This window comes from Excalfactoria chinensis, chromosome 4 (assembly GCF_039878825.1).
Source record: "Excalfactoria chinensis isolate bCotChi1 chromosome 4, bCotChi1.hap2, whole genome shotgun sequence".
Taxonomy (NCBI): Eukaryota; Metazoa; Chordata; class Aves; order Galliformes; family Phasianidae; genus Excalfactoria; species Excalfactoria chinensis.
The window spans coordinates 273,022-296,613 of NC_092828.1; the positions used below are offsets into that span (position 1 = coordinate 273,022).

The window sequence follows — 23,592 nt, forward strand, 5'->3', positions numbered from 1 at the left end:
GACGCGGCGTCCGTTCTCCGTCTCCGGAGGGGAGCCCGGATCCCATCTTGGCCGCCGGCCCCGTCCCACGTGCAGCCCGGAATTTGCCCCCCGCCCGCCCCGCTCAAGATCGCCCTCCGCCTTCACCCCGCACTCCCTTATCTCGGGCCGCGCGGGTCTGTCAGCGCCTCAGACGGAGCGTTTCCTCATCGCGTCCCCCCGCGCGGCCCTAATTGGATCCGCATGGCCGCGGGTCGCGGCTCCCAACCCCGCAGCCCTCGGGGGGACCCCCGCTCCCCGCTGGTGGCTGCCGCAGCGCGGGGACGCCCCGTGCCGGGAGCCCCGTGGAGCCCCTCCGCCTCGGCCCCCGGTCCCACCGTGGGGCTGTAGGTGACGCCCGGCCCCCGTGTTCCCCCCCGTAGTCCCCAGGAAGGAGCCCCAGCCTGGCGGAGGGATCACTCCCGAGCCCATCCCCGGTGCCCCCCCCTCCCAGATCCCGCCCCTCTGGGCACGGCGCTGCCGCACCGCCCCTGGGAAAGGGGACGGGGCCGTCCCCGGTAGCCGTGCGCTGACCCGGGGCCAGCGGGGCGCGGGGGCAGCGCGGGGGGAGCGCGGGGGGAGCGCGGCGTTTGCTCACAGCCGGAGGCTTTGAAATGCAACCCCCCCCCCCGGCCCATTTGGCGGGAGTTTGGCCCGGGCCCATATGGAGGCCCCAGAGGCGGGGGGGGCTCAGGGGGAGGGCGGCAGCTGCGGCCGAGGGCCGACGGCTCCCCCTGACCCCACGGCACCGGGCGGGGGGTCCCACACGGAGCCGTGGGCGCGTCCAGCTCCGCGCGTGTCCGCGCTGCGCACCTGCGGCCGAACCCCGTGCGGGATCCCCCCGCTCACACCCCGCACTCACATCCCACGTTCGGTCCCACGGCCCTTTGCCCGCTCCTGCTCTTCGCCTCTCCCCCCCGCACCCTCCTTCTCGCCCCCCCGGGCTCTCCGCTTAATTAAGCCGGGAGGCCGCGCGGCGAGGTCAGCGCGTTAATGAATCCATCATTAGCCGACACCCGGACGGGGATCCCCGCGGACCCCCCGCGCGCATCATCGCACCCCTTTGGGGGCCGGACCCGCGGCCTCCCCGCGTTTATTGCCGGTAATTGTCGGGTCTCCCCCCCCCGCCCCGCACCGCGCACGGCCCCGCCGCTCCCCCGGCTCTGCCCCGAGCGCCCCCGCCGCTGACAGTTTAATTTCGCACCGCTCCGTTCCCCTTATTAAAGGGAAATTCATTTGCAAGCAATTTCCATGTGCGAAGCGCCGCGCGCTCGGAGCCGCGGGGGGGGCGGCCGTAATTGAATCAGAGCCGCGCGGTTCGTCACGGCCCCGCGCCGCGGAGATGGAGCCGCTGAATAATGGATCGGGGGCGGCGCGGTGCTCCGCATAACCGAGTTACAGGGGCCGCGCCGCACCCCGGCCCTAATCGCGTTACCGCGGCACGGGGAGCTGCGCCGTGCGGGCACCGGGTGTGGGGCGGGACTGCGGCGGGATGGGGGCTGAGGGGGGATGGGGGCCACGAGCAGGGCGGGGGGCCCACGGGTGGTCGCGTACCCTGCGTGTGTGTGTGCGCACAGCCCGATACACGCACACACCCCCGACTCACTCGTGCTGCAGAGCCGCTCAGGGCTGCGTGGGGCTCAGCCCAGGCCGAGCAGGCCGCACTGGGGGCACCCACGGGATGAGTGGGGCACCGCAGTCCCACCCCACTGAGCGACGTGCCGGACACGACACGGCCGCCGTTTGCTCCGTACCGGGCACACCCCGCAGGCCCGACTCGGTGGATCCCCCCCTTGCAGTGGAACCGCCGTCGGGACGCGGCTCTGGGCAGGACGCGGATCCGATCCCCTTTGTGTCCCCCACCCCGCGTCCGCTTTGGGGTGAGGGGCACATCCATCTCGTTCCCTGCAGCAGGGACCGACGTTTCCCACCCGCGCGCTCCCGGTGCCCGTCAGGGGGGTCTGCCGTGCCCCGTCCCCACTGCCGAGCCCGGCCCTGTCCCCCTGCCCCGCACCTCCCCGCCCTCACGGCCCCGGGCCTTATGGAGCGTATGGAGCTGCTTGGGGGGCGGATTCGTGGTCGGGGGCCGCAGCGAACCCCGAGCAGCAATTCCCCTGCGTGCAGCGGGACATCGGCTGGGAAGGAGAGCGGCGCGTGGGCCGCGGCCGAGCCGTCCTGCGGGACCGAATGCGGGGCAAGGAGGGCTCGAGAGGGGCAGCGCTCGGGGCCCCTCCGGGGGGGAGACCCATCCATGGGCACACGGCGGCGGTGGGAGCACGGGGGGGGGGCGGCGCGGGGCTCTCCCGTCTGCGCCGCGCGGGGACTTCCCCGGAGCCACGTTCAAACCCCTCCGACATCGGTTCCATGTCGAGCCGAGCGGCTCTGCCAATCCCCCCCCCCCTCCGCCCCCGGCTTTCATGGCTCCGGCTGCTGGGAAATTTCAAGGTTGGATTTGTCTAACTCCGATTTCCAGCCCCGGGATCGCGTTCTGCCTTTGTCAGCAACATCGGCAGCCGCCCCCCCGCTCGCTCCCCCCACCCCGCGGCTCCCCCCCAACGGCACCGACACACGCGGGTCCCCCTGCACCTGCTCCCCCCGCTCCCTGCCCGCAGGTTCACGTTCTGTCGTCGCCGCGGTCACCCCCGCCCCGCTGGCGGTGCCCCCCCCGCCCGCTCCCCACGTGCGGGACACGGCGCGGTGTGACTCCCCCCAAAGGTCCCCAAAGGCGTTGGGTCGCAGCCTGACCCCCGCGCAGCCCCGCAAAGCTGCCGAGCTCTCCGCTCTCCCCCTGCTTCCCCGGAACGTCCCCCTTCAGACCCCCCCCCACCTCCCCGCGCTCCGGGGACCCCCCCACGTCCTTTCCCTGCCCTCCTTCCCGCGGACCCCACAGCACGTGCCCCCCCCTTCCCCCTCCGGCCTCCCCTCCGTCCCCGGAGACGCGCCGTGAGGACGTGGCGGGATGGGGAGGGGGGCTGCGGGACCCTCCGGGGGACGCGGCTGCCCCGGTCCCAGTGTCGGGATGCGGTGCGGGTGCCGGCGCCGGTGCGGGGCTCACCTGCGTGTGCGGCCGTCCCCGCGCCTTTACGAGCGGTCGGGATCGCGGCGCGATTTGTACCGCGGGTTTACGGTCGGGCCGCGCTCTGAAACCCAAAACCCGGAGCGGCCCTAATCACTGCCAGACGCGGCGGCCCCGGGCTTTTATGGGCGGGTTGGAGCAGGGGAGATAATAAATTTCTGCGACGGCAAAACCCCGCCGGGCCGGGCGCGGGGCCGGGGGAGTGGGGGGGGGGGCAGCGGGGGCCGAGGAGCCCTTAACCCCGGGGCGCGGGGAGGAGGCGCGGTGCCGCGGCCCGGTGCGGGAGTCCCGACCCCCCCACAGCCGCCCCCTCCCGGGGCCGGAGCGGTGCGGACCCCCCCCCCCCCCCTCCACTCCCACCTCCCGGTACCTCCGCCCCCGCGGCTCCTCCCCCCGCCGGCGCCCCGTTATCCGCCCCGGCCCCGCGCCTTTAAGGCCGCCGCACCGGAGGCTCCGCGCCCGCTCTCGGCGCCGCGAGGCCGAGCGCTCCGCCGCCGCCGCCGTGCCCCCGCCGAGGGGGCGGGCAGCCACCGGGCCTTTAAGCGCGGCCCCGGCCGTCGCGGGGCCGCCGATGAGCGGGAGGGGACAGCGGCGGCGAGGGGCGATCCGCCGCCGCCCCCCGGCAGCATGAGGCGGGCGCGCCGCTGAGCGGCCCCGGCAGCACCGGGCGGCCCCGGGCCGCGCCATGACCTCGGCGCGGGAGGCGGCCGCGAGTCCCCCGCTGCCCGAGGAGCGCCGCCGGGCCGCGCTGGAGCAGCTGCCGCCGCCCGCGCACTGCAACAAACCGCTGACGCCGTTCGGCATCGAGGACATCCTCGCACGGCCCTCCCCGCCCGCGCACGGCGCTCCCCCGGCCCGGATCCCGGAGAAGGCGGCGGGACCCGCACCGCCCCGCACCGCCCCGTCCTCGCCGCTCTGCGCGCTGGAGGAGCTCGCCAGTAAGACGTTCCGCGGGCTGGAGCTGAGCGCGCTGCGGGCGGCCGAAGGTACGGGCGGGGCGCGGGGCAGGTGCGTACCGGAGGGCGGGGGGCGGCGGCGGGGCGAGGTGCGAGGGGCCGGGGCTCTCCGCTTTCCTCCCGCCCGACTCCGGTAAGTCGGGGACGCCCCGCGTCCGGCGCTGGCGGAGAGCCGTTACCGGGAGACGAGCGGGGAGAGCCGCCGCCGGGCCGAGCGTCGCCGCCCGCGATACCGAGAGCGCCGGATCGTGGCACCGGAGCTTCGCCCGGAGGCGGCGGCCCCGCGGCAGCCGCGGATTCGTTACCGAGCGCGGGGCGGAGCGGCCTCGGATCGCTCCGTCGGTAACGAAATCGCTCAACGAAAGCCGCCGCCGCGCCGGGGTTTTCCCGCAGCCCGGGCTCACGTTGGGTTCCCCGCTTCGGGTCGCTCCCACCCGCCGGGCCCCGCCGCCATCCGCGCTCCTACCGCAGAAATCCCGTTTGCGCCGCGAAGGCCCCACGGCTCCCGACACAGCCCGGAACGGATCCGCAGCGGCTCCGCGCAGCCCCGGCCCGGCCGCGACCCCTCCGAACGCTTCGGGCGGCCCCGCGGCACCGCCCGACCGCCGCCGGTACCGAACGGATCCGGAACGCGGCGCCGTTCTGAGCTTAACGGAGAATCGCTGCGCGGACGGACAGACGGACGGGCGATAAACGGAGAACGCCGCCCGGAGCACCGCGAACCGACCGACCGCTCTGGACTCTCGAACGAACGCGGAACTCCCGCAGCCGGGAGGACGCGCGGCCGGAGCCCGGAGCCATCGCTGCGTCTGCGGTTAACGAAAAATGCCGTTACCGAAAGGACTCGGGGACGCGGCGGGACGGATCGGAGCTCCCGTCATTAGCGGAGGGAGCCGCACACGGAGCGGCACCGCGGCGGCCACTGAAAACGAAAGGATCGTTACGCGGACAGCGGCCGCGGGTCGGGCAAAAGAAACCCACCGGGACGGACTCACGGACGGAACTGGGACCGCCTCGGGCCCCTTTCGGCAGCGAACGAATACCGCTCGGGCGGACACACGGACGGAGCCGTTCCGGACGGCCTCGGCTCGGCGCTGCGGGGCTCGGCGGGCAGCAAAAAGGCTTCGGGGCCGTTCGGAGCCGCTGGCGGACCGGGCCGGTGGGAGCCATTTCGGAGCGCGGAGCGGCAGCGCTGATCTCCGCACGGCGCACCGAAGCTCTGTGCCGGGTCGGGGCTCGGAGCTCCGCCGCAGCCGGGAGCGGTGACGGCACGGAAAAGAACGGCGGTACCCGGAGCGCTCGGGACGCGGAGCTCCGAGCGGCCGCAGGAGCGGAGCCCGCGGGCAGCACCGACACCGGCACCGCGCCCGAGCCCGGCCCGCAGCGGGACGGCACCGCGGGAGGAACCGGAGCGGAGAGACGGGGCTGCGCGGGGCGGTGGGAGGCGGCGGCCGGGACCGGGGTGCTGCGGAACGGAGCTCCGTGCGGTGCTACGAGCGGGGCCTCGGCCGGGACCGGGACCGAGCACGGCACGGCACGGCAATGCAGTGCTCGGCACAGCCCGCTTCGGCCGAGCAAGGCTCGGCTCGGCAATGCTCCGCTCAGCGACGCAGTGCTCGGCACGGCCCGAGTCAGCAATAGAACGCTCGGCTCGGCGATACGAAGCTCGACACGGCCCGGCCCGTCTCAGTACTATGAGGTCCGGCGCTGTCTGGCTCAGTGACCCAATGCTCGGCTTTGCCCGGCGCGGCTCGGCTCAACAAAACGACGCTCCGCACCGCACGGTTCGGGCCAGCAAGACAAGGCCCGGCACGGCTGAGCGCGGCAGTATAACGCTCGGCTCGGCCCGGGTCAGCTCGGCTCGGCAATATAATGCTGGGCTGGGCTCAGCGGTGCAATGCTCGGCACGTTCCACCTCGGCTCGGTTCGGTCCAGCTGGGCAGAATAACTCTCGTGGTGTAACGCTCGGCACGTTTCGGCTCGGCTTAGCAGCGCAATGCTCGGCCCGGCCTTGTTTGCTTCGTACGGCCGAATCGGGGCCGGCCTCGTTCCGCTCCCGGTGCGGATCCCGGTTTCGGTGCCGGTTACGCCGCTCTGACGCCGTCTCCCCCCTCCCCCCCGCAGGTCGGGACCCTCTGAGCGCCCTCGCGCAGCGCCCGACGTCGAAGAAGCGCCGCAAATCGCGCACGGCGTTCAGCAACCAGCAGCTCTTCGAGTTGGAGCGTCGCTTCGTGCGCCAGAAGTATTTGTCCCCCGCCGACCGCGACCAACTGGCGCAGCGCCTGGCGCTCAGCTCCGCGCAGGTCATCACCTGGTTCCAGAACCGCCGCGCTAAGCTCAAGCGCGACCTGGACGAGATGCGCGCCGACGTGGCCTCTCTGCAGGCGCTGCGGCTGCGGGAACCACCCCCGGCCCCCCCCGGCCCCGCGGAGCTCTCCGAGGAGGAGATCGACGTGGGGGCCTGAAAGGGAAGCGGGGGCGGCCGGTCGGTGCGTTTCGGTGCGTTTGGGTGCGTTTGGGTGCGGTGTTCCCGTCCTCTTTGTTTCCTCTTTATTTCTGTTTTCTTGTAATTTTATTTCCCCCCCCTCCTCCCCCTCCGTCCGTCGGCCGCCGCCGGGCCCCGGTCCGCCCCGTGTATATATGTGGAATAAAGGGGACATCTCCTTAACGGGGCGCGGCGGGGGGCGGGGATGGGGACACGGGGACGCGGTGACATACGGACATGGGGATACACAGACACGGGGACACACGGACACGGGGCAGACAGACATGGGGACACACGGACACGGGGCAGACAGACATGGGGACGTAGTGATGGGGGGACACGGGAACGGGAGGAGAGGGTGACAGAGGGACACGGGGACACACACTGGGACACACAGAGACGGGGACACAGGGATGTGGATGGGGGAACACGAAGAACGGAGACACGGGGACACAGACACGGGGACAGACAGACAAAGGGGACACATGGACACGGGGACACAAATACATGCGGATATAACAGACGTGGGGATACACGGGGACACGAGAGCACGGGAACGCTGGGACACACAGACACGGGGTCACACGGACACGGGGACAGACAGACACGGGGACAGAGAGAGATGGGGACACAGGGATGGGAATGGAGGGACGCGGGAACACGGGGACAAGAGGAGGGGGTGGCAGCGGGTCACCGGTACTCACACTGGGAGAGACGGACACGGGGACACACGGACATATGAGCACATGGACACACAGATACGGGGACATGGGAACACGGGGACACACGGACACGAGGGCTCACGGACCCGCGGACATAAGAACACACGGGCACACAGACGCGACCCCGTGTGTCTGTCCGTGTCCGTCTGACCGTGCGCGCCCCTCCCACGCTCACGCAGGACTTTGCGCACCCCGACACCCGTCCCATGACGTCATGCTGCGGTGACGTCACACCTCGAGGTCTCCTCCCTCCCCCCCCCCCCCCCCCCTCCCCACCGCTCCGGGGGGTGACACGCAGCTGCCGCCCCCTCAGCGCTCCCCGGGGCCGTCTGTCACCGCCCGCCGCTGCCCCCCCCGCAGCCATCCGAACCCGCACGATCCAATTACAGCTCCGCCAACTTCCGCGCGGGGCCGCTCCGCCGTCATCGCTCCGTTCTTAATTGCATTGTCCCTCCCCTCCCCCAGCGCTGCGGCAGAGGGGGAGGGGGGAAAAAATGAGATTTAGCCCTGAAAGTGCCTTTGAGCGTTTCCCCGCGGGGAATCGCGTTTAATTTGACAGGTAGCAGCGTGCGGAGATGGGGGGGGGGGGGCTGCGGGGGGCGCGGGGGCTGCGGCTGCGATCCTGCAGCGCCGGGAAGGGACCCGGCCCCGGGGTGGGGGGAGTGGGAGGTCCGGGGCTCCCCGCGTGCACCCGGTGCTGATACGGGGTTGGATGCTCTGCTTGACCCCCACGGGGGGGATCAAGGGATCACAGAGCAGGGGGGGTTTGCACACGCAGCGGGGATTGCACGCTCAGGAGTGCGGTTTGCACACTCAGGAGTGGGGTTTGCACGCAGCTCACGGGAGCTTCCCGACACGCGGTTCCCGCAGCCGTGACCCTGCAGGGCGGTGCGGATCCCCCGGGGCGCTCCGGCCATCACGGTCCGTTCCACGACGGGTGAGCAAAGCGGGAGGGCCGCCCCCCCGCCCCGCAGCCGGCGGCTCACGTCGGCCCCACGAGCCCCGGACCGTCGCGCAGCCGCAGCGAGGACGTGGAGCGGATAATGCGGCGGGGGGGGGAGTTGTCCGTCCCCGCAGCCCCCCGGGGCCCCCCGCCCCTCCCCCTGCAGGAGGCCGCGCTGGGTGACGCGCAGCTCAGCCGGTGGGTCTTCTCTCCATCGCCACAGCAGGAACCGGACCCGCCCCCCCCCCAGCTCCTCCATTCCCTCTCGGTACCGGGCAGCTGCGGTGCCTCCGCCGCGGCCCCCGGCCTGTCCCGGCCCCCCGCGGCCCCCACCCCCATCCCGGGGTGCAGCTGATCGGGGTGGGAGCTGCTGTGGGGCCGGGAGGTTTGCAGACCCCCCCCCCGGGCACCGCATAGAGGGGCTCAGCCGGGGGCAGCCGCGGCTGTGGGATCCCACACAGAGCACAGAGCCCCGCGCTGCGGCCACGTGTGTCCCGCAATCCCCGGCACGGGACCAGCTCGCACCCACGCACAGCGTGTCCATCTCGATGGCCTCGGGACGGCTGCCGTGCCGTGCTGCCGGCCGGGGACCCGTCAGCCTCACCCGGCGCTTCCCTTCTCCCCACACTCATCTCTTTCCTCTTCCAATTTTCTGGCTGATTACCTCCACCGCTGTTTCCTGACAACCTCCGCTGTTGGTTTTCATTTCTTTTAACTAGTGATTAATTACTCGCTGCCTCCCGCGCTCCTTCTCCCCGCCGCGTATTTGCATATTAATCCAACCTTCCCCCCCCTCAGCCGGTCGGTTCCCTCACCTACAAACGGCACCGCACACTTTGCTCTGCCGCCCCGGAGCAGCCGCAGCCCCCACTTCCACCCGACGGGTCCCCCAAGTGCTGGGTATCCCGGGGTGCAGCCCAAGGTGCCCCCGGCCCAGCCCGGGGGGGTTCCCATCGCAGGAAGGGCTCCAGGCTGAGGGAAGGAGCACAGCACGGCACTGTCAGCTCTCGCTTTTATTAAGAAACCCAACGCAGGAACGAAGCCCCGAAGGAAGGGGCTGCCCCTGTGGGTACCGACCCCTCGTACCGGCCTTGTGGGACCGAGGGCAGCAGCACAGCCCGGGCTGCAGACACGAGGCACAGCCACGCGGGGGGCACGAGGTAGGAGCAGTGGGGCAGCGGGACGGGGCCAGGCCGCTGCTGCGGGGAGAAGGCACGTGAGGCTGCAGCAGGCGCGAGGCTCCAACGCCCGGCGTGCGGCCCTGAGCTCCCGCACCACTCCGGGCTCCTCTCTGGGTCCAGCAGCGCCCAGCGGGGGTCCCGCACCGCAACCCCGAGAGATGAGGAAGGTTCCCGGCTCAGCAGCCCCCACCAGGGGGGGCTACGGGCGCTGTCGGGGCGGCGGCGTGGCGTGGGACGGGTGCTTGAGCTGCAGTGCCAGCCGGCAGCCCTCCAGGTCAGCGCCCTGCGGGGAGGGGGGTGGTGGGACGGGACGGGACGGGACAGCCGTCAGCGCCGTGCCCTCATCCTGCAGCAGAGGGAGCAGCAGCTCCGGCCCAGCGCTCACCAACATGGCTCTGAACGCCGCCTCCGCCGCTGCCTTCTGGTGGAAGTTGATGAAGGCGCAGTACTTGTCCGGGAGCAGCCGGATGGAACGGATCGGCCCGAACCTGCGCCGTGGGGCAGCTCAGCCGGGCGGCCCCGGGCACCTCCCCCTCCTCCCCACCCGCTGCAGGGAAGGGGAAACGGAGCAGAGCGGCCGGGATGCGCCGCGAGGGAGCAGAGCTCGCTGCAGACATCCGAGTTGCTGAGCACTCACCGGCTGAAGCAGCTCTGCAGCACCTCCCTGGTGACCTTGAAGGTGATGTTCCCAACCCACAGAGGGTAGCAGTCCCTGCCAAACAGCGCCGTCACCAGCAGCCCAACGCCTGCCCCGCTCCGTGCATCCCCAGCTCCACGGCAGAGACCTGACAGTGACTGACCCCCGTGGGCAGCCCCCCCCAGCCCTACCTGGCAGGGTGCTGTGAAGGCAGCGTGTCCCTGGGGCCTGCTGTGCCTGTGGTCCGCACGTGGCTTTTTGAGTGGCTCCTTGAGTTCACCACGGTCACGAAGCCGCTCACGTCCACGTCGCTGCAGCTCCCGTTCACGCACCCATCTGCTGAGCAGCTCTCAGGGCTCTGCACCCCCCCTCGCTCCCTCCCAGCTCTGCCACACTCAGAACCCAGAGCAAATTCTGAACCCAGAACCCAACCCCAGGGCCACAACAAAGGTCCCTTACCAGAGGTGGGTGTCAGCGGCTCCCCAGCTTCCAGCACGGGGACGTCCCTGGGACCGCTGGCATCGTGGAGGCTGCTCTGCTGCAGTGCAGAGGGGTCAGAGCCCACGGGGCAGCAGCGGGGTGGCAGCGGTGGGGCCAGAGCTCACCTGCAGCAGCACCTGGCAGGCCTCCAGCTGGGTGCTGACATCAGCGTGGGTGCCCTCCAGGCGCAGCAGCTGCTTAAAGGTGTCCCTGGCCTCGGCGTAGCGCTGGGAGCAGAGAGCGGCTGAGTGCGGCCCGTGGGGACACGGGGCCGTGCTGAGCCCTGCAGCCCTGCAGCCCTGCCTGCCACGCTACCTTCAGCCCCCACAGCGCCTTGCCCTTGCGGAAGAAGCCTTTGGGCCAGTTGGGCTGGAGCCCCAGCGCCATCTCTGCGTCCCTCAGCGCCTCCTGGTACTGCTGGAGCTTTTCGTAGCAGTATGACCGGTTCCCAAAGAGCCTGTGGGGGCAGCACGGTCACCAGTGCAGGCTCAGAACACGCCACCCAGGCCCCACGGCCCGCTGCTCACCGGTGCTCCCTGGGGTTCAGCTTTATGGCCTCGGTGAAGGCCTGCACAGCCTCTGCGTAGCGCCCCTGCATGGCAGCCTGGTTGCCACAGCCTGCAGGGAGAGCATCGCCCGCTGCTGACCAGCTCACAGGCAGCACAAGGATGGTGCAGCTCTGCACTGTGCCCGCACCCAGCTGCATGGGAAAGGTGCTCTGGGGACAGACAGGAGCCGTGCAGACCCACAAATGGAGATAAGCACAGGGATGCGTGTCCAGCACAGCCCTCCTTGGGGCAACCCCCCCCCCCGAAGCTGGCACACAGCAGAGCAGAGCCCACCCTCTGCCCGCTGCTGCCCAGAGATGCCTGAGACACTGACCTGCAAGAGTCATGCTCTGCTCCAACATGTTCGTGTCCAGGGCTGCAGGCTCAGACTTGGATGCCTGCGGGGCAGCCACACAAGGTAGTGGGGGGTCAGGTGCCTGCAGGGCAGCCAAGCAGGGCAGCGGGGGGTCAGGCTCCTGTCCCAGACCAGGAGCTGAGGTTCAGGCACAGCCACTGTCCCAGGTGTGTGGGTATGACTCCCTGCTGTGCCTGGGTATGACTCCCTGCTGTGCCTTAGCTTGCAGAGCTCACAGAGGATGCCCAACCTCCCCACCCAGCTCCTTAAAGCCACAAGAGACTGCAAAGGAGCTGCCACAGCTCCCAGCCTGCAGTATGGAAAGGGCACAGCGTCCCCATCACCAGCTGGGCACCACACGCCAGCCATGGGATCACCACACTGTGCCAGCCACAGGGGAAGCTGCAGCTGAGATCCCTCTGCCCAGCTCCAGGCTCTGCCCCCACCCCATCCAGGAGCCCTACAGACCACGTGCCCTGAGCAGCCCTTGGGAGACGCCCCTCTGGAGGAATGGGATCCAACTCACCCCCTCCTGCAGCCTCTTTTTGGGCTCTGCAGCATCAGCTCTGACTGATTTATCTCTCGCAGGTGGCGGCAGCTTCACGCCAGCCTTCTGCCGCGCTTTGAAGACAAAGCTGCAGCTCAAGTCCAGTTCATCCTAGACAAGTGAGGGACAGGAGCCGTGCAGAGCCACGTGTCAGGGCTGTGGGGCTGGCAGCACTCGGGGGCACAGCCGTCACCGTGTGGGGCAGACCCAGCTGCAAGGCGTCCCGCTCTCACCTCTACGCCCTCCAGATCCCCCGCTCCCTCCTCTGCACGATCCTGGAGGCTCTGAGGGAAGCTGGAGGCCAGGCAGCCGCTCTCCTCCTCAGCACCGCTGGTGTCCCCATGAGCAGCACCGGGCAGGGACGTGGTGCTCTGCAGACAGAGGAGGGCGGTGGGTGGGCTCTGCTCCCAGCAGCTCCTGGGAGTTTGTAGGAGCCCCCTGAGGCCCCTCAGTGCCTGCCCAGCTCTGTGCCCTGGGCTGCCTGCCCCACGGAGGTGCAAAGCTCCTCACCGATGCGTCTGCCTGCGTGTTCCTCAGCTCCTGCTCCAGCTTCTCCTGTTTCCTCCGGTCCTTCTGCTTCTGCAAGACAGAAACAAACAAACGATCAGCCGGCAGCAGCGGAACAGACCCGGCAGCAGCAGAACAGACCCGGCAGCAGCGGAACGGACCCGGCACAGCCCCGGGGTGCAGCTCAGCGCCCCACAAGCAGAGGACACGGCTGGGAAGGGCCGCGCCCCGGGGGCGGCCGGCCGCTCCCTCCCACCTTCTTCTTCAGTTTCTTTTTCTCCGCTTTCCTCTTCTCTCGATCCTCCTCCTCCAGCAGCTCCATCGCGTTCCGCTCCGCCTCCTGGGCAAAGAGGCGCGGGGTCAGACGGCGAACCGGGCCGCGCTGCGGGACGAGCCGGGACACGCAGCCGGGACACGCAGCCGGCAGCACCGGGGCAGCCGGGACGGGGGGAGCCGCGGGTCGGAGCGGACAAAGGCCGCGGGGCCGTTCCGGGCCGTTCCGGTCCGTTGCTGCCGCTCACCTCGTCCGTGCGGCGGCTCCACGCCGCGCTCAGCCCACGCGGGTCCGAGTCCGGGCGGCCGCGCGGGGCGACGAGCAGCGGGTGGCGGAGCGGCACGTAGAGAGAGAACGGGGGGCGGCCGCAGGGCGGGACGGGCCGCTCCGCCTCCTGCTCGTCCGACTCGAGGCGGAAGCAGCGCGGCGCCGCTCCGGGCCGCCGGCCGAGCCCCGACCCCGGCACGTCCCCCATGGCCGCGGGGCGGGGCCGGCAACAAGCGAAAGCGAAACGCGGCGGGACGGAACCGCCCACCGAGACCGGAAGCGCCCGCCGGAAGTCGGGCGCGGGCGGGGCGCGAAGCGGCCGCCGCCATCTTGGACGAGGGCGGGACGGTGGCCGGCGAGGGACAAACGCCGCCGAACTCTCGCGTCACGGCCGACGCCGCCCCCGCGCCGTCCCGGAGTCCCCCGGGCGCGGCCGGATTAGCGGCGCGGTTAAGCTCATTTCCGCCGGCCCCGCCGCGCTCCGGGCCGCGTCCCGCCGCCGCTGCGGGGAATGGAGGACGGGCGCTGCGCGAGGCCGGGCCCGCAGGTGAGCGCCGCCAACCGGGCCGCGGAGCTCGTCGCGATGGCGGGAGGCCGCGGGCCGGGCGGGAGGGGCGGGGCCGCGCTGGGGGCGGTGGGCGGCGCGGCCCGGAGCCATTTCCGGTTCTCGGAGCCCAGTTCGGGGCCGCCGGGCCGCCACCGCCCGTTCGGACCGGGCCGTCCGCGTCTCCGTGGCAACTGAGCCCGCCCCCGAGCGACCCCGCCCCCTACCGCTGGAAGCGGCCTGCGATTGGCCGAGAAGCGGCGTGGGCGGGGCCAGGGACTGAGGACGCCCCGCCCCCCCGCCCCGCTCCGTGCCGGCAGCTGCTGGGAACCGACGGGCCCGGCCGGGACGCGCTGCTGCTGCTGCTGGGCCGCGTGTCGCCGCCGCGAGGCGCCCTGCCCGCCCTGCCCGCCAGCCACGCGGAGCCCGCAGGTGAACACGCAGGTGAGACCGGCCCCGCCCCCCGGGGTCCCCCCGTCCCGCCCCGGTTCCCACCCGCGCTCCGTCCCGCAGTTGGCGGCTCTCCGGGCGGCCTGTCCCGCTCCCTGCATTGGGCGGAGGCGATGCTGCGCAGCTGCGTCAGTCCGGGGATCCGCCGCCCGCGCTCCCCCCGCCCCGGCGGCTCCTCCGGGTCGGACAGCGAAGAGGAGGCGGACGAAGCCGACGCGGTGGACGCGGGGCTGCGCGCGGCCCTGGTGGAGCGGAGCTTCCACGGGCTGAGCCGCGCCTTCCGCGCCCGGGAGAACCCGCGCACCGAGACGTTCCACGGCCACGTGCTGCCGCCGCCCGCCGCCGCCTTCTGCTACCACGCCGTGCACCCGCGCGTGGCCGAGCGCTGCGCCGCCCTGCACGGTTTGCTGCGGCACCGCCACCAGCTGCGCCTGGCCCGCCGCTACGGCCGCCGCCTCAAGGCCGCCTCCGACTTCGTCCGCCGGCTGCTGAGCCACGAGCCGCGGCCGCTGCGGGCGCTGTGCGAGGAGCTGCGGGTGCACGGCGGCCACTGGGCCGCGCTGCGGCGGCGGATGCGGGGCGACGCGTGGCTGCGGCCGCTGCTGCTGCGGCGGCACGAGGCGGTGGTTCACATGCGGCGGGCGCTGGAGCTGCTGGCGCTGCAGGCGGCGCTGCTGCTGGAGGAGCGTCTGGAGGCCGCGATACGCGCTGCGGCGCGGGACGGGACCCCCCCGGCGCTGCTCGGCGACCTGTTCCAGGGCCTGGAGATCTACAACCGCGCGCTGGCGGAGCTGGGCCCGGAGCCGGGCTGCGCTCGCTCGGCCGCCGGCGCTGCGGGGATGCGGCCCCGCGCCTTCCCCCTGCAGCGGGTGCTGGCTCTGCTGGCGGCCGAGCGGGGCCGGCGGGCGGCCGAGAGCCTCGCGCGGCTCCTGCGGCACGAAGACGGCGGCCCCGGCGGGGAGGCGGAGGAGGAGGATGCGGGCCGGGAGGCGGCGCGGAGCCTCCCCGAGGCGCTGCGGGCGCTGTGCCTCGAGGACGAGCGGCTCGTGGTCCCGGTGCTGCAGGTGCTCGTGGCCTCCGCCGAAGGACTTTGGCGCTCCGCCCTCGCCGTTCCCTCGGGGAGCCCCGCGGCTCCGTCCCCGCGGCCGGGCTCGGCCTGCAAGGCGGTGCGCTGGCTGGACGCGACGCACGCGGCGGCGGCCGAGGCTCTGCACGCCCGGTACCGCCCGCTGTGCTGGGAGGCGGCCGGCGCCGCGCTGGGTCCTCGCCTGGAGCTGCCGGCCGGAGGGACGGGATGCGCCGTCGGCGCCGCGCGGGAGCTGCAGCGGGCGCTCGGTCCCGGTACGTGCGGGGGGGGCGGCTCGGCTGCTCCCACGGAACGGCGGCACCAGGCGGGAGCCCAGCGGGCCGCTCCTCAGCGCTGTCCGTCCGCAGGCCGCATCCCCGCGGAGTGCGAGGACGAGTTGGGGCGGTTGTGCCGGCGGTTGCGGTGCCGGGCTGCCCTGCTCGCCTGGCAGCGAGGTACGCGTTGTGCGGACGGGGGGGGGGGGTCCCGCACGGCTCCCGGCGCCGCTCACGTCGCGTCTCCCCGCAGACTTCGCCGTGGCGCTGGGCTCGGGGCTGAGCGACCGCTGCACGGTGCCGGAGCTGTCGGACGGCGCGGCGCACAGCGGCACCGCGCGGCTCCTACGGCGGCTCTACCCGACCCTGAGCTCCGCCCTGCGGAACCTGCCGGACGGCCCGGACGGTGAGCGGCGCGTTGCCGGGACGCGGGGATGGGATCGATCCGGGTCCGCTGCGCTCAGCTCTTGCGTGACGCCCCCTCCCCGCTCCGCTCCCCAGGCGGCCCCCCCGGCTCGCCCTGCCTGCGCCTGCAGCTGCTGGGCTGCTGCCTGGCCACGGCTCAGGCGTCGTGCTCGTGGCTGATGGGCAAAGCCTTCCAGTACCTGGCGGCGTGGTCCCTGCGGCAGTTCCTGCTCGTCACCCAGGGAGACCTGCAGGTGGGCGCGGGGCTCGGCGCGGTGCGGGGCTGCGCCGCGACCCCGGGGCCGGTTTGAGGTCACCGCCGTCCGCTCCGCAGCTGCTGAAGGCCGAGACGGACGCGCTGGAGCTGCTGGTGAGCGCGGCCTTCCCGGAGCCCGAGGGCAGCCCGCAGCACCTCGCGCCCCACCGGCGGCTGCGCTGCCACCACGAGAGGTGGCTGTGCCTGCAGATCCGCTCCGCGGCCGCCAGCATCCAGGTACGGCCGCCGCCGGAGCTCTGGGGGCCCGCAGCTGGCAGGCGCCGCACCGGGAGGCGGCGCTTCGGCCCCGCGGAATCCTGCGGTCCCCATCGGTCCTCTCCGCTCCCAGCTGTTCGCGGGGGACGTGCTGAAGCTCTTCTCCACGGACTGCAAGCGGATGTCGGCAGAGATCTTCGACCAGACCATGCCGCTGGGCAGGCACTGGAGGCTCGGCCTCCGAGCCGGTGGGTGGCGGCCCCCCATCCCCTCCTCCATCCCCTCCTCCTTCTCCTCCTCTCCCGGCCGGGGCCGCAGGGCTGACTCCGTCTCCCCGCAGAGCTGCCCAACTCCCCCAGCGAATACGCGGCGGCGGCGGCGCAGACGGTGCTGGGCCAGGTGCTGCAGGGCGCGCAGCTGCTGCCCCGAGACTCCCAGGTGCCCACGTTGGCGCGGGTGATGACGGCCTTCGTGGAGGCGTGGATGGATCACATCCTGGCGCAGAAGATCAAGTTCAGGTCCGCGGGGAGCCGGGGGGGGGGGGCAGGGCTGGCGGGGCTCTGGGTCGGTGCTGAGGCGCTGCCCGCAGCCTGCAGGGCGCTCTGCAGCTGCAGCAGGACTTCGCGCTGGTGCGGCAGTTGGTGCAGTGCGAGCAGTACGGGCTGGAGCCTGACACGCGGCAGGAGCTGCTCTCCCTGCGCGTCCTCCAGCAGATGGACGGCGCCATCCTCTGCCTCCTGCAGCAGCCCAGCGGCAAGGCGTATCTGCCCTCCCACGGCTGGCCCTCCCTGCGGCAGTGCTGTGAGGAGGGGGGCGCGGTGGGGCCGGATGGGACGGGGATGGGCTGGAGATGGGATGGGGATCGGGCCGGGAGGGGGATGGATACGGACATGGGGACAGGGACAAGGATAGGGACAGAAATGGGACGGAGATGGGATGGGGATCGGGTGGGGAGGAGAATGGGGGGACAAGGATGGGGACAGAAATGGGACAGAGATGTGATGGGAACGGGGATGTCGATGGAAATGAGGAAGGGGATGAGGACGAGGATTGCGACAGAAATAGACACAAAGCTGGGAGCCCCCGCAGCTCCCCTGCGCTCCCTTCCCCGACTCCGTCTCCTCTCCCCCTCCAGGTTCCAACCCCGGTGCCCGCGCACAGGAGCTGGGCGCCAGCAGCCTGCACAGCCTGGAGACCCTGGAGGCAGCGGGGCCTTCAACGGGCCCCCCCCCGCCCCTTCCCGGCGCAGAAGCCCCCGGCCGGCCCCGCGGCGGCCCCCCCGAGTCCTACCTGTCGGGCGGGCAGCAGCAGTGGTTGGCGCTGCGGCTGCACGGAGCGCGGCGCTGGCGCGTCCCCGGGCTGCCCTGCATGGCCAAGAGCCCCGAGGGCTGAGCGAGGCCGCAATAAAGCGGCGCGGAGCTCCGGCTGCTGTCCCGGTCCCTGGGGTCCCGCGCGGGGGGCTGGGGTCGGGGCCGGACCCGCACGTTCCCCGTGGACGTGCCGTGGGGTCCCGGCCACGAGCATCCACGGTGGGGTCTGAGATTCCCCCACGAGGGGTCCGCGCGTGCACGGAGGCCCTCGAGACCCCCGCCCCGCGCCCGGTGGGAACTACGGCTCCCATGGTGCCGCCGCCTCCTCCCGGTCATTTCTTCCGCGCGGCTGGAGCAGAACGTGCAGCCCATGGTGCTGGAGTATTTGGAGCACGGGGACACCGGCGAGGTCGTGGTGCGTCAGGGGGAGGGGACCCGTGGGGGGCAGGAGGGTCTGTGGGGCGGAGCCCTTGCGGCACCGGGGGAGGGGCGGCTACGGGATGGGGCCGCGGGGACGGGGAGGGCGGCGGGGTGCTGCCGGGTGTGGGGATGGGGGACCCCGCAGGTACAGGAGGGCGGTACCGGGGAGCGGTACCGGTTGTTACACGGGATGGAGGCACCGGGGAAGAGCCGGCTGCGGGACGGGGCGGCATTCGTGGGGCAGCGGCGTCCCCACGTCCCCCCTACAGGGCTCGGAAGCGCTTTGTCAGCGAGGGCGATGGGGGCCGCGTGCAGCAGTGAGCGCCGGGCGGCGCCTGCGGGAGCAGCACCGGGAGCAGCACCGGGAGCAGCAGCGGAGAAGCACCGGGAGCAGCACCGGGCACAGTGAAGCTCTGCCGGCTGCCCGGCTCCGCGTCTGCGCTGAGTCCTCCGCCGGGCGGTTCCGCAGGGGGGCGCTGTAGCCGCGACCCGGCGGCGCTCCGTCCTTCTCGGCGCGTCGCGCGGCGATGACGTGTGCAAGATGGCGGCGGAGAGACGGCGGCGCGGCGCCGAGGGTCCCCGGGAGGCGCGGAACCGGGCCCGGGAGCGCGGGGCCGCGCGGGGGGAGCGGGGCGGGCGCGCCGCGCTGGGGCTGGCGGCGGCCCTGGCGCTGGGGCTGGGCCTGGCGGCCGCCGGGACCCTCCTGGCTCAGTGGGGCCGGTGGCGAGCGGCGGCCCGCGCCGTCAGCCCGCACCCCGCCGCCCCCGCGCTGCCCCCCGGGGCCACCGGGCCCGCCGCCGCGCCGCACCGGTTCTGGGGCTCGTACCGGCCGCACGTCTACTTCGGCATGAAGACACGCAGCCCCCGCAGCGTCGTCACCGGTGCGTGTGTGCAGGGCGGGCGGGGGGCGCCGGGCCCGGTCTGACCGCCCTCCCCTCCCCCCCCGTTCCTCCCCGCAGGTCTGATGTGGCTGCAGCAGCGGGAGGGCGCGGAGCTGCGGCACAGCTGCGAGCAGAGCGACGGGCTGGGGCGGTACGGCTGGTTGATGCACGACGGGGAGAACTTCGGCCTGCAGGACATCCACGACCGGGGGCTGCTGCTGCGCACCGAGTTCGTGAAGCGGCCCGGGGGGCTGCACGGCGGGGACTGGAGCTGGCGCGTCACCGCCCGGCCGGAGGTGGGGATGCACAGACACCGTGCGGCGCTGGGAGCGCGGAGCTGGGAGCGCCGAGCCGGGAGGTGACGCCCCGCGCTCCTTCCCGTCCCCTCCCTCCGCAGGGCGCGGGCAGGCAGGACGCTCTCATCTCCCTCTTCTTCTACGTGGCCACGGACGGGCAGGGCGAGCTGCGGCCGCACCTGGAGGACGGCACCCGGCTGGCGGCCGTCAGCGGGACGTCGGAGGAGCTGGGGGACTTCAGGGTCACCTTCCTGAGGCCCAGCGCGGACGGCGGGGAGGACGCCCCGCACTGCAGGTGCCTCGCGGTGTCGCTGTCTCCCAGCCCCGCGCCGCCGCGTGGCGCTGATGGCCCGTCTCTGCCCGCAGCTACCACTACCTGGACGCGTGGAGCCCGGGGCTGCACCGCCTGACCGACGTGGTGCGGAGCAGCCTGAGCGACCGCTTCGTCTTCACCCCCCCCGACGGGCCCCGGCAGCGCTTCGTGGCGGTGGACGCGTTCCGGGGGCTGCCGGGTTCGGAGGAGGCCCCGCGGAGCCGCCTGCTGCTGCACCAGGTGACGCTGCGGCTGCCGGCCCGCCTGGAGGTCACCTTCGAGTCGGGCAGCGTGCGGGAGCGGCGCGGCGCTCTGGCGGGGCCGGCGCTGACGGCGGAGCTGTCCCGGCACCAGGCCGCCTTCGAGCGGCGCTTCGAGGAGACGTTCGGGCTGGAGCGGAAAGGTTTCCCGGCCCCGCAGCGCCGCTTCGCGCAGGCGGCGCTCAGCAACATGCTGGGCGGGATGGGATACTTCCACGGGCGCTCCCTGCTGCTGACGCCGCTGCACGACCGGCCCGTGCCCTCCCCCGCCGGCGCGCTGTTCACCGCCGTGCCGTCCCGCTCCTTCTTCCCCCGCGGCTTCCTGTGGGACGAAGGCTTCCACCAGCTGCTGCTGGCGCGCTGGGACCCCGAGCTGAGCCGCGAGGTGGTGGCGCATTGGCTGGACCTGATGACGGCCGAGGGCTGGATCCCGCGGGAGCAGATCCTGGGGGACGAAGCGCGCTCCAAAGTGCCCCCCGAGTTCGTGGTGCAGCACAGCCAGGCGGCCAACCCGCCCACGCTGCTCCTGGCGCTGCAGCGGCTGCTGGGCGCCGCCCCCCTGTCCTACCTGCGCCGCGTCTTCCCCCGCCTGCGCTCCTGGTACGAGTGGCTGAACGGCACGCAGGCCGGGCCGCTGCCCTACACCTTCCGCTGGCGCGGCCGCGACGCCGACCCCGAGCGCTTCCTCAACCCCAAGACTCTGGCGTCGGGGCTGGACGATTACCCGCGCGCATCGCACCCGTCGGCGGACGAGCGGCACCTGGACCTGCGCTGCTGGATGGCCTTGGCCTCCCGAGTGCTGGCGGAGGCGGCCGAGCGGCTGGGCGAACCGGCCGAGCCCTACCGGCACATGGAGCGGGCGCTGAGCGACAACGAGCTGCTGGAGCGGCTGCACTGGGCCGACGAGCTGAGCGCCTTCGCCGACTTCGGCAACCACAGCCGCGCGGTGGAGCTGCGGCGTGAGGCGGGACGGGCGGCCCCCGGGCGGCCCCCCCCGGCCCCGCGGCTGGTGCGGGTGGTTCGCGAGCCGCCCCGGCCCCGCTTCGTGGGCGCGCTGGGCTACGTCAGCCTCTTCCCGCTGCTGCTGCGGCTGCTGCGCCCCGACTCCCCCCGGCTGGCCCCGCTGCTGGCGGCCATGAGCGACGAGCGGCAGCTCTGGACGCCGTTCGGGCTGCGCTCGCTCTCCCGCGACAGCCCCTTCTACATGCAGCGCAACACCGAGCACGACCCGCCCTATTGGCGGGGCTCCGTCTGGATCAACATCAACTACCTGGCGCTGCGGGCGCTGCACGGTTACGCCGAGCAGCCGGGGCCGCACCGAGAGCGGGCAGCGCGGCTGTACGCGGAGCTGCGGCACAACCTGATCGGTAACTTGTACCGGCAGTACGCCCAGAGCGGATACCTGTGGGAGCACTACAGCGACAGCAGCGGCAGGGGGCAGGGCTCGCACCCCTTCACCGGCTGGTCGGCGCTGGTCGTGCTGATGATGGCCGAGGACTATTAGGCGTTGGGGGGGGGGCGGCACCGGGCTGCCGGCTTTCTCAGGGCCGGGTGGAGGCTCCCAGCGCCGGGGTCCCGTCCTCCACCACCAATAAACCTCAGAGGTGACGCTCCTCATCGCCTCCGTTGGGGGTCGGTGTTAAGACACGCGGCCGCCGCCGCCCCGCAGCCCGGCTCCGGCCTCACCGCGGGGGTCTCCGCCCACGGGGGAAGGTCCTCGGGGGCCGCTTCCCCCGCTCAGCTCCGCGGCACCTCACCCCACGCCCGACACCGTGATTCCACATCTCTTTAATGATGACGGGACGCTGCCGGGATCGCAGCCGCCCGCACCCAGCCCCGCAGGCTGCAGCGGGACGGAGCTGCCCCCGCGGCCGGCCCGGCTGGTGCCCGGTTCCCTGGCAGCAGTTCGGGGGGGGAAGGCGCGGGGCGGTGCCACAGCAGGGAACCCGGTGGGACCATCCCGGGGGCTCCGCGGCGAGAGTCCACAGCCCGGGGACGGTGGTGGGGCCGCAGCGGGGGAGGTGAATGGGGAGGGGGGAGGGAGGGGGGCAGAGGCGAGGGGCGGCAGCCGCAGCCGCGCCCAGACCCTCTGAGCAGCGGCGGCTTCGGCACCGCGGTGCCCCCAGCCCGGGCTGCTCCAAGGCCGGGAGCGGCGGCGGCCGCGGGGAGAAGCGCGGGTGGCTCCGGGCCGGCCCCGCGGGCGGGACGGCGGCGGCGTCTCGGCGGAGGCGGCTCCGCTCACACCGGCACTTGGGGAGCGGGCGGCTCCGCGCTTCCCGTCTCGGCCGGGACGCCGCGCCGGGCCCGAGCGGAGCCGGCCTTGCCCAGCAGACGCGCGCCCTCGCCCTCGCTCTCCTCGCCGCCCTCCTCCTCCTGGCAGCGGCCCACCTCGATGCCGGAGTCCCCGGTCAGCCGCCGGTGCCGGTAGTGCTCCCCGCCCCGCTCGGCCGCCGCGCCGCGCCCCTCCTCGTCCTCATCCTCCTCCTCGCCCTCCTCGATGTCGGAGCAGCGGCGGCAGTCGGCCTCGAAGAAATCCACGTTGGACGAGAACAGCGCGTGTTTGTGCGGCGCCGGCCGGCAGGGCGGCTCCTCGGGCAGCTCCCAGCTGGCGCCGGTGCCGGTGCTGCTGGTGCCGCCCTCCTCGCTGGGCGTGCTGGCCCGGCTGCGCTCCGTCTCGTCCGTCACCCGCAGCGAGAGCGACGTGCTGCTGGGGGACGTGACGCAGCTGGACTCGCACGAGCAGCTGCTGGAGTTCTCGGAGCTGGGCGACAGCGTCAGGCTGCCCGAGCCCGGCCGGCCGCTCAGCTGCGCCAGGATGGAGCTGTAGGGCGGCGGCGGCGTGCCGGGCCGGTGGGCCACCTCCTCGTAGGCCGGCAGCTTGAAGGAGGCCAGCAGCCCTGCCGGCACAGGAGGGGGATCAGCACGGCGGGGTAAGGGGGGCGAACCGAAGGGGGCGCGGGGCGGCAGCACTCACTGAGGTCCATCATGGAGGCGGGGTAGTTGCAGGCACCGTGGTAGGCGATGAGGTTGATCTCCCGCTGCCGCTGCTGCTGCTGCAGGCGCAGCTTGGCCCGACGGTGCCGGTAGGCGCAGCAGCAGCTGAAGAGGATGAGGACGGTCCAGAGCAGCCAGAACCCTGCGGGCAGAGCGTCATCAATGACCCGTCACCGTCCCGTTACCGACCCGTCACCGTCCCCTGCCGCCCCGGCCCCGCACTCACACCACAGCTCGTAGTAGTACGTGCAGCAGCCGCTCTCCCCGCAGCAGTGCCCGGTCTCGCACACGTAGGGCTGGTTGTTCACCCCCGGGCACAACTCCCGGGCCTGCGGGGCACAACAGCCCGTCACGGCCGGCCATGCGGGGCGCCCGGCCCTGCGACCCCGGCGGGGGCCGGGATGTGCCGGAGCTCCGCGCAGCGCCCCGGGGCCGGGTCTGTGCCCCGGTCTGTGCCCCGCGCCGCCGTCTCCCCGTACCTGGTGCTGCCGGCCCAGCAGCGCGGCCCAGGCCCCCTCAGCGCCGCCGCCGCCGCCGCCGGGCCGCTCCATGGCGCCGCCTACAGCCCTCGGCGGCCCCGCGCCGGCTCCTCCCGCTCGGCCGCCCCGGCCCCCGCCGCCCGCAGCAGCAGCCGCTGCCCCCCCGCCGCCGCCGCCTTCCCCATGGCGGCCGCCCGGGTCCCCGCCGCCGCCCGGGCCGCAGCCTCCGCCGCCGCCATCGCTCCCCGGCCCGAGGTCCCGCCCCGCGCCGCCCTCCCCGCCAATCCGACGCCGCCCCGCCGTCTCCGGCCAACGGGAGTCGCCGCCGCCGCCCTGTCTCGTCCAATGGGAGGCCGTCTGCCCGCGCCTCACGCCCAACAACAGAGACAAAGGGACCGAGTCCCGCCCCCCCGGCACGCTCGGCCAATGGG

At 73.1% G+C, this 23,592-nt stretch overlaps 5 protein-coding genes across 6 annotated transcripts; 3 read left to right on the forward strand and 2 right to left on the reverse strand.

Annotated features, from left to right (window-relative positions):
• The first annotated feature begins 3,779 nt into the window (after positions 1-3,779).
• Positions 3,780-6,568, forward strand: LBX2 (ladybird homeobox 2). Its single transcript, XM_072336189.1, has 2 exons — positions 3,780-4,080; positions 6,175-6,568. Exons 1-2 carry the CDS (start codon positions 3,780-3,782, stop codon positions 6,513-6,515), a joined length of 642 nt encoding a protein of 213 aa, XP_072192290.1. The 3' UTR covers positions 6,516-6,568.
• Positions 6,569-9,506: 2,938 nt separating this feature from the next.
• TTC31 (tetratricopeptide repeat domain 31) lies at positions 9,507-13,240 on the reverse strand. Its single transcript, XM_072334269.1, has 14 exons — positions 12,977-13,240; positions 12,712-12,795; positions 12,459-12,527; positions 12,182-12,319; positions 11,928-12,059; positions 11,381-11,483; positions 11,026-11,116; positions 10,814-10,955; positions 10,624-10,725; positions 10,478-10,556; positions 10,210-10,354; positions 10,019-10,093; positions 9,767-9,869; positions 9,507-9,664 (listed from the first exon to the last, which is right to left on the reverse strand). Exons 1-14 carry the CDS (start codon positions 13,202-13,204, stop codon positions 9,581-9,583), a joined length of 1,575 nt encoding a protein of 524 aa, XP_072190370.1. The 5' UTR covers positions 13,205-13,240; the 3' UTR covers positions 9,507-9,580.
• Positions 13,241-13,357: 117 nt separating this feature from the next.
• On the forward strand, positions 13,358-17,619 carry CCDC142 (coiled-coil domain containing 142). Of its 2 annotated transcripts, XM_072335497.1 has the most exons (11): positions 13,358-13,543; positions 13,861-13,984; positions 14,054-15,331; positions 15,425-15,511; positions 15,585-15,737; positions 15,833-15,990; positions 16,071-16,229; positions 16,342-16,456; positions 16,549-16,726; positions 16,798-17,009; positions 17,344-17,619. In XM_072335497.1, the coding sequence occupies exons 1-11, from the start codon at positions 13,508-13,510 to the stop codon at positions 17,598-17,600; spliced, it is 2,757 nt and encodes a 918-aa protein (XP_072191598.1). In that variant the 5' UTR covers positions 13,358-13,507; the 3' UTR covers positions 17,601-17,619. The 2 variants fall into 2 exon arrangements, with proteins under 2 accessions (XP_072191598.1, XP_072191597.1); XM_072335496.1 differs by having other exon boundaries at positions 13,861-15,331.
• Positions 17,620-18,496: 877 nt separating this feature from the next.
• MOGS (mannosyl-oligosaccharide glucosidase) lies at positions 18,497-21,295 on the forward strand. The gene is made up of 4 exons (XM_072335426.1): positions 18,497-18,819; positions 18,898-19,115; positions 19,217-19,410; positions 19,482-21,295. Exons 1-4 carry the CDS (start codon positions 18,786-18,788, stop codon positions 21,190-21,192), a joined length of 2,157 nt encoding a protein of 718 aa, XP_072191527.1. The 5' UTR covers positions 18,497-18,785; the 3' UTR covers positions 21,193-21,295.
• A 170-nt stretch (positions 21,296-21,465) lies between these two features.
• On the reverse strand, positions 21,466-23,408 carry WBP1 (WW domain binding protein 1). The gene is made up of 4 exons (XM_072334438.1): positions 23,162-23,408; positions 22,909-23,011; positions 22,663-22,824; positions 21,466-22,585 (listed from the first exon to the last, which is right to left on the reverse strand). Exons 1-4 carry the CDS (start codon positions 23,231-23,233, stop codon positions 21,927-21,929), a joined length of 996 nt encoding a protein of 331 aa, XP_072190539.1. The 5' UTR covers positions 23,234-23,408; the 3' UTR covers positions 21,466-21,926.
• Positions 23,409-23,592: the final 184 nt, after the last annotated feature.